At 35.2% G+C, this 9,301-nt stretch overlaps 1 protein-coding gene across 1 annotated transcript; it reads right to left on the bottom strand.

Moving 5' to 3' along the window:
• Positions 1–982: 982 nt before the first annotated feature.
• LOC107803989 (uncharacterized) lies at positions 983–6,405 on the bottom strand. The gene is made up of 5 exons (XM_016627796.2): positions 6,203–6,405; positions 4,796–5,029; positions 2,030–2,271; positions 1,811–1,898; positions 983–1,242 (listed from the first exon to the last, which is right to left on the bottom strand). The coding sequence occupies exons 2-5, from the start codon at positions 5,022–5,024 to the stop codon at positions 1,229–1,231; spliced, it is 573 nt and encodes a 190-aa protein (XP_016483282.1). The 5' UTR covers positions 5,025–5,029; positions 6,203–6,405; the 3' UTR covers positions 983–1,228.
• Positions 6,406–9,301: the final 2,896 nt, after the last annotated feature.

The following is a 9,301-nucleotide window of genomic DNA, read 5'->3' as shown; positions in this document are numbered from 1 at the left end:
CAACTTCCCATATATTTTGAATAACAATTGGAGATGTTTTTACTAACTATAACTGAATAAAACAAGTAAACTAAAAGCTAACTATGACCGGGTTGTATGCAATTAAGAGAAAGATCTAAGGTTATGATTTTCTCTATTGATTGAATCCCTTCTTGTTATGTTTCGCATAGATTTGCTCAATCGTCTCTATCGATCATGAGCACTCTTATTACCGTAAATCTCTCCCGAGTAATCACGACAATTTACTAGACGCACTCTCCCGACACTACTACAAAAAAGACCTTTAGCGGCAATACAAAACAGCTTTAGCGGCAATAACTATAGCCGCTATATCTTTCACCAGCCATTAGTATTTTGTCGTTGATGTTGGGGTCGGCAAAGGCTTTAGCGGCATTTGTCGCAAAAGCTGGTAAAAGGTATGGTTTATTGCCGCTAAAAATTATTATCTTTAGTGGCAATTGTTTGCGGTAATTATAATGGCTACTAAATTCAATCCAAACGGCTAATTATACTTCTTTAGTAGCTATTTTTATTGCCGCTACATTCAAACTAATTGCCGCTAAATATTTTGTATCTCTAACGACAATTGTTTGTGGCAATTATAATGACTATTAAATTCAAACCAAACGGCTAATTATACTTCTTTACCATCCATTTTTATAGCCACTAAATTCAAACTAATTGCCGCTAAAAGTTCGCATCTCTAACGGCAATTGTTTATAGCAATTATAATGACTACTAAATCCAATCCAAACGGCTAATTATACTTATTTACCATCCATTTTTATAGCCACTAAATTCAAAATAATTGTCGCTAAAAAGTCCGCATCTTTAACGGCAATTAATTTGCCCTTTTAGCGTCCATTTTAATAGCTAATATGTTTAACTAAATTGCCGCTAAAAATCAATATCTTTAAAAGTCACTAGCGATAATATCAATAACTTGGCGACAATTAATACTAGTTACTACATTTGTATAAAATATGACCCAAATAATAAAATATATTAATATTAATTCAAAAAAATGTAATATATCTCATTAAATCTTAACAATCAAAAGGAAGTACTAACCAAAAATATTAATATCACAGTAACTTAAAACATAAAAATATATTGTTTGGACTAAATAGCTAATGTCATCATAGTAATAATCCAGAATGATGGTCTTCAAATGATTTCCGCAACTTTTCATCTTTTTGAAATCTTCTAACCGCTAAATTATCGAACATTAGATTGTATGACCTGACATTATAAAATAATTGTGTTAAAGGACCTGAAATACCATCACACACTATGATCAAAAATAAAACAGAAGTGATTAACAAGCATTCAATTTTAAAGCTAAAGATTCACTGCGTCAAATATCCTATGAAACATACAATACTAATATATCACTCCAGTGTAGTGAAATTAGTGGCCTTGAATTTTCCGAGCCGACGTTTAAAATCAACAGGGTTAAGAGCAGCAACAACAACCTTAATCAAGACTTGATTTTCCTTAATTTCTGGAACTGATACATTGGACTCAAACTTCAAAACATCAGCACTTCCATAATCAGAATAAGTTCAAGCTTTCATTTAAGAAGAAATAGAAGTGCTTGTTGATGTTTCAACAGGAGCAGTTTGACAACTAGCAGAAACTCTAAGGGGAAAAACAGTGGAAAATTGGCTCCTTTGAATGTAATTTTCAGTTTTTCTACTACCCTTTAATCTAAGCACATAACATGAAGAAAATGGAAAATGAAGAGAAGAGAAAGAAGAGGGTGGGTGAAGGGGTTTGAGTTGAAGAGTAGTGGAATGCACGTACTCACCCTTCAAACTGCACTTGTAATCTTTCCATTTCTTTCCTATTGACTTTAAGACCCACGCTTCTCCACATTTTGGGATAGAGAACTTCTTCTGAAAAAATAAAAGGCAATATTTATGAGATAACATCATGTATAAAAGATAGAGCATGTTCAAAAAAAATATTAATAATAATAATAGCAACAATAATAATAATGACAACAACAACAACAACTATTCCATACCCTCACAAAATTGACCAATTTCTTCTTTTCTTCGTTGTCAAAATTTCTCCAATCATCTACATGTAGAGGTGTTAGTTCTGGAGTTCTGGCGATAATTCCTAGAAAACTAGCATGCTTTCGACCCTCTTTTCCAATAGCTTGGTTACGATTATTAAATGGTACATCAATTATCTTCCCCGGCGGAAGTTTCCAAATATCTTTTAGTAAAGTAGGCCCACGAACCTTTTTTGCTTCTGAATTACCTAGAATGAAAAAGAGAACAGAACGTTAGGTAGTACAATAGCTATTTAGGGAGGTTGTCCCTAAGGCTATCATAACTCTCCAGCTGATGCAATACATAAATCACAGATTGTTGTTTAAGGCTCATATGTAAATAAGCTATTGCCTACAGCAGGAACTCCTAGACCACTTATTCTACACTGTATGTTCACATATCAGATAAATTTGCGCACATAGAACAGGCCTAATTGTCTAGCCTCCTCACACACACAATGTTTCAGAAACTAGTTTCAGCATACTCCCATATGAAAGAGACCTTTAAAAATAAGCAATGTTATTAGTTCATTGGTACTAGTCCAATCCAAACAGTAAATATGCAATGCACATCATACAAAATGGTAGCAGAATACTCACTCCAAGAACAATCAAATTCAAATGTTATATCCTAACAGTACTAGTCCAATCCAAACAGTAGATATCCTAATCTTTCATATGCACAAACAAATCCATTTTCAAGTGTTATTCCAGGAACAAAATTTCAAATTCATTAACTATTTGAATCTAAAGTTGGCGTCTGAACAAACTATTTGAATCTATACTTGAGGTTTTTCATTTACTACACTGTTTAACATTGCATATGATTTCAGTGTGTTCTCTTCTCAAGAAAAACTGAAGGTTTTGTTCTTTGTTTCAAACAATGGATACCATTTTCAGGGTTAAACATCCTCACACATAAGGAAGTTTCTAGCTCATTGTTTCTGAAAACTTTATTCTGCTGCTTTAATTGATGAAAAACTGTGTCAAGCTGTTGAGAGCCAAAGATCTGCATAACACATTGCAAATATGGAGAAAATGTGATCTCATTATATGCAGACAATTGATGTCATCAACAAACTCCGTATGGATTTTGTAGAGAAAATAAATATAGTGGATGATAACATTTCTGGCTGCAGTAGGCATCATTTCATGCTCATCTACCAAAATACAGATCCAACATAATTTTGCGGATGTGAGGCTGCTACAACACAACTAGCTGAGAGGTCAGCAAATTCTTGTATTTGAAGATACTGATGTAGCAAAATAATAGTACTATGACTCATTCACCATACTGATTAGTATTTGAAGTACTTCTATTTTAAGTAATAAGTTCACGTGAGGTGGCTATATGAACAGGAAAAGACTCGTGTGGGTGACAACCGGTAACTATTTTCTCAGTAAGGCAATTCGCTAAGGCAGGGGCAGAACTACATGGTCTGAAGGGAATTCAATTGATATCGTTGAATCTTATTCTCAAGTAAAACTTTTAATGTACTAGTGAAGTGATTCAAACTATTATGGGTTGTAGATTCAAATTTCAAGCATTACATGTTAAATTTTTTGAATTCCATTATTAGAACTTGTAGCTTCATTCTGTATCCGCTTTTAAAAGTTGTGAAATTACTTGGTTACAGAATCAGGAAACGAACGTAGTTATTTCTTGTACCGTTTGTATTTTGTGATCACTCCATACTCAACATAAAATCACAAGTTAGCTGACCCCGTGGGGTACTAAACCCCAAATAAATGGAATTAGGATACAGTGAATAGAATAGGAAATGTGGAACTGTCTTGATTACAAGACCAACCCTTAATTATGGAAGAATCTCTACCATTAACTGCGCTCAACTGTCAGCCTACCTTGCTTCAATCATACTCATATACTTAACTATTGCCGAGGCTTAGTTAATGTTTCCATACCATACAATAGTGGGGAAATTCGAAATCAACCAACATATATAGCAGATAATGAGAAGAGAAAAACTAATAACAAGGAATAGATATAACATACCAGCATTGGTTTTGGAAACAGGAAACCTCTCATATCTTTTTACAGTCTATAAATTTACACAAATGTATCTGAAAGACGGCAGCATGGTAATAAATAAGTTGCATCCTTATTTAAATCGTTACCGCTGCCTATCTAGTAAGATAAAGCAAAAATGTACATTCTGAGGTTACCAGTAAAATCTTAACGGAAAATGAATAACCAAAATAGAAGCACAAACTGGTCTAAAAAAGTAAATGTACCAAAGGTCGTGTTTATGTTGTTCCGAAGTCAGACCCAGGCTTCCTATCTAATGCCTCTCTTATTGATGAACTATATCTACTGAAAACCATCCGATACCCCCAAATCCAACAGAGTTGAAAAAGAAATAAGAACAAGAAATGGGGAACTGTGTCAAGCTGTTGTTTCCCTTTGTTCTTCTTTCCTTCTACTTATAAAGAAGTGAACTTTAGCACAATCTTAAGTATCTAGATCTACCTTTAAAATCCATCAGGAGACATATAGACTCTTTAGAATTAGGTAAAAAGTAATCAAGAAAAGAGTGCAAAATGAAGCACAAAGTAAATCAAATATCAACTTCTGTTAAAAAAGACCAACCATTGGCACAACTTCTGTTAAAAAAGACCAACATCCAACCATTACAAGGAAACAAGGATAAACAGTATTGAAAGCCATCATCTAATATTATACATAATCAGATTGAAATACTACAGAAGCATTACCTGACTTGTCATCATGTTGAATCTCAGTGCCACCATTAGAACTATTCAACTCATTAGATTGACCATCATGTGCTTGAGCGTCAGAGTAGTTCTGACTATCCATCAATTGCTCAATATATGGCTGGGCTCTAGAGTAGTTTTGACCATCCATCAAGTGCTCAATATAAGGTCTCACATCTTCATCATAATCTTGTTCAATTACCAGTCGGTTGTGACCTCTAGTTTGCATAGTTCCTTTTTCCAAAATAAAGAAATTATCTAGATGCATTAAGTTATACTAATACCAAATTAACTCCAACCAATTAACATACAGACTTTGGCAAAAGAAAAGGGCACAATAGAAACATTGTGGAGTAAATTCTCAATGCGATACAATAGTATAACAACACAGGATAGATTTCATGAAAGGAAAGGATTCAATAGGAGGCTAAACGAACTTCTGGCCAAAAGCAGTGCATTTGTAAAGTACATGACTTTGGAGTTAACTATTTTATCTTGTTGCACATGTGATGTTATTGTGTCCATGAATTACAACTAGAAGAGTTATCGTAATGGAATCGATGACTCAGTTGATGAAGTTAATGGGCATCAGCGTAACCAAAACATGCTACTGCAAACTAATGGGAGGAAGTAGCTGGGGATACTATCAAAATTCATCAGATAAGTAAGGACAGTAGGTGATAATGGACACACAGAATGGTCTATGCCCAAAAATTGTTGTATATTATATGAAAATGCAGGTACTGTACTGGATTCCAGATGTATAAATTACAACAACATATACGAGAAGCGAAAACAATCCCACTGTCTAGAGTAGGGGTCCTCATGCTATCACGCTAGGATGCAAGAAATGCACAACGGCAATATCGAAGTGAACTATCAATCTAACAGCAACCACAAACGACTTAGCAAATGCAGAAAAAACTGCACTTTCACAAATTCATAGCCTATTTAAAAATCTACAGCCAAACATGAAGTCTTGAAATCAAAGTTTCCTAAAATGTAAACATTCGAGCAGCATCAATCAAAAATCTATTGCAAAACGATTGCAAAAAACCGATTTAACAGGGGGAGAACAGAATCGACGAGGACTATCAATTTATCAGAATTTTGAACCAATTTAACAGGGGAAGAACAACCTATTTAAAAATCTACAGCCAAACATGAAGTCTTAAAATCAAATTTCCTAAGATGTAAATAATCGAGCAACATCAATCCACTGTAAATCAATCTATATAAACAATCGAGCAACATCAATCCAAAATCTATTGCAAAACAATTGCAAAAAATCGATTTAACAGGGGAAGAACATAATCGACAAGGATTGTCAATTTATCAGAATCGAATCGATTTAACTGGGGAAGAACAGAACTGATTTCCTAAGTTCTCAATTATCAGAGAACTTACCTGGAAAAGAATAAGAGGACTATCAGACTATGGCAGGCCGTTGACGCAGTAACAATTAGGTTTCCCTATGGCAGCGACTGGATCCCTTCTATTCAAGGGAATATTGGTTTCCTAAACTTTTCTAATTGGAGGGAACCGATAATCTCGTCCAAGGTTTTCCTAAACTTTTCAAATTGGAGGGAACTGATAAATCTCGTCCAAAAAATTTGGAGGGAAGATATTTCTCTTTTTGTGTCGCGGGAAAAGTTAAAAAAATAAAAATTTTAATTTAATTGGTAATTTTTAGTGGCAATTGTTTTTTCATTGCCGGTAAAAGGATAACTTTTACTGGCTAATGGCCATGTGCCGCTAATTTTTTAGCTTAAAGAATTTATTAGCAACAATTGTCTTATTGTCGCTAAATAATTGCCGCCAAAAGTCTTTTTTGTAGTAGTGCGAATTACGCTAGCTAGCTTTTATTACAGCTCATTTTAGATCGCACCCAAGGCTTCGTTATCCCTAATCTCGCCTTTAAACCCTTAGTTATTGATCCCTCATATACTTTGGGAGTGGTGTTGTTCAACAATTACCTAAATATGCACTCTCTCCCGAGTAATACATACTAAATAGGCATAGCTAATTGAGGATCCTATCAATTAACTACAACAAGACGTAGTTGAACAAATAGAGAATAAACCGAGCAAACTATATTAACATAACACGAAGTTCATCCTTCAGCAAAATCCATCAAAACCCTAGACTAAATATTTAGCTACTCATAATCGTATTCATCATAACAATAGCAAAATTCATCATAAATGGTAAAATACAAAAGGAAGAAAGGAAGAACTCGATGTTGAATTATCCTCCTTGCCTCTTGCCTCTCCTTCCTTCAACTAAGCTGTAAAACCTTGATAATATCCCTTTAGGCGAGCTGGACCTCTTATAGGTTAAGTGGAATTACCCCCGAACTTCCAAGTTTACCCCTGAAATTATATAATCCGAACTGGACTAGCGCGGCCGCGCTCGTGCCCACACTAATGGCCGCGCATATAACATAGTATTCTGTCTCGAGGTTCTGGACAAGCGCGGTCGTACTAGTGGGCGCGCTAATGGCTGCGCTAAGCTGGTCATCATTTTAACTCATCTTTTCTCTCTTCTTTCACACGCACTCAGCTCCGAAGGGCTTCCCTTTCTTTGATTTAGCTCCAAACACTGTCCTAAGTCCTCATAAGCGCAACTCGCTCCTGCAAAACATGAAATTCACAATTAGAGCCAATTTATTGTCATTTAACTATCCTAGAACAGTAAAACATAGTCAAACTGGGGCATAAACAGTCGCCAAATTACATGAATCTAGCCTATTATCAACACCCCACACTTAAATTATTTTTAGTCCTCGAGCAATCCACCACACTCTATAAAGGTTCCTTCACTAAGCTTTTCCCCTAACGTATCACACCAAGAACAAATCACCAAAATTACATCTAGTAGTGAACAATCTTTGCCTCAAAATCGACTCTCACGTGCCGTGCAATATTCGTACTTACTCAAATTACTCTATACAGAAGTCAAAACTTACCTTTCCTTCGTGAATCATATGCCCTCACGTCACACAGGAGAGTAGTTCCACAAATAATAATATTAAGAACAATTAGGAACTTATATAGACAAAATCCGCTCACTCTCCGAAAGAAAATTCTTATGCCACACAGATGCACCATAGGCTTGCCCGTAGTGTACTACTCTACTAATCGAGCCCATTCAGTCTAAGATCAATTAGGACTTCATTTGGTTGTAATGTAGTCTAAGGGACGAGTAGAATATATTTGGATATATTGACTAACCTCCCTAAGCACTTTTAATACAATCTAATTAACATTCAAAACCATACTTATGTCAACCAGACATTCCACCACACTTCTATTTATAACATCCCACTCCATTAGGTGCAATTGTATCAAGTCACCACTTATCAAATACTACTTTTACTCATTCTATTTTCTTTTTTTCTCTTTTTTTTTCTCTTCTTTTTAAGTGGTGCTTATTCTTTTACTTTTTTCAAATACTGCACCTTTTCTCTATTTCACCAGTTCCACTCAAAAATCAAACCACAACCCCACACTTTAGCTTTTGCATATTTCATAACCATTCAAGTGCTCATGGGAGGTAAAAGGGTTCAAACAGATGGGTCGTTCAAATAATTGGGTAAGGTTCGTAATGTGGTTGCCAAAGAAACAGGCTTATAGGCTCAACGAGGTTAACTACAATGTATTGCATTTAGGTGGGTCTACTTTATATATCTGGCTTAACAAAGAAATGCCTATATCACTTCTAAGACTGAATAAAACTACTATTTCGCTTTGAAAACACACGGGGCAAGTTCTAGGCATCAAATGCAGAGCATAGAATATAGTACAACTCACACACACATGACACATGACTCACTCCAGATTGGCTTATCAAGACACTCTCGCTTGAGTATTCAAGTCAGTTACAAACATACAATTTATGCACTCTAGCAAGAATCAACCACTGAGACTAAGCGTTACACTCTAGTGTCTAATGTGTTTAGGTGTATCAACGCCAAAGGTTTCTCTTTCTATTTCAGCTCATAGCCCATCAATACTAACAAAAAACTAGAAACAAAATAAACAAAAACTAATTACGCCTGGTTCAAGGAAAACTCTTGGAAAAGAACCGTGGCCCAAAGAAAAACCAAAGGGGAGTTACTACACTACCTAAAACAAAAAAAATCTTTTTGGTATCTTCTTTAGACTTACTTCCCTCAAGAAAACTGTCTAGAAGATCCGTCATCAGGAAGAGTCCAACATATTTCTGTTTTTTTTTTAGATTTTCACGTCGACTTAGACCCTCAAGAACCCCGTAGAAAGAGATCCATCATGGGGGCAAGTCAACTTACCTACTTTGAACTTACCTAATTTGACTATTACTCAAAACCACCAAAAACAATCAAGAAAAATAAAGAAAACATCAAACAGTCAAGTTGTTACATATACACACATACATTGAAGTATCCCCCACCCCACGCTTAAAAGGAAGACATGTCCTCATGGCATACAAAATAAAGAATAGTGAGATAAAGGAACTTCCCTAAAT

Source organism: Nicotiana tabacum, chromosome 11 (genome assembly GCF_000715075.1).
Source record: "Nicotiana tabacum cultivar K326 chromosome 11, ASM71507v2, whole genome shotgun sequence".
Taxonomy (NCBI): domain Eukaryota; kingdom Viridiplantae; phylum Streptophyta; class Magnoliopsida; order Solanales; family Solanaceae; genus Nicotiana; species Nicotiana tabacum.
Note: the sequence above shows the minus strand (reverse complement) of the source record. Positions and strands in the feature narration are given on the sequence as shown.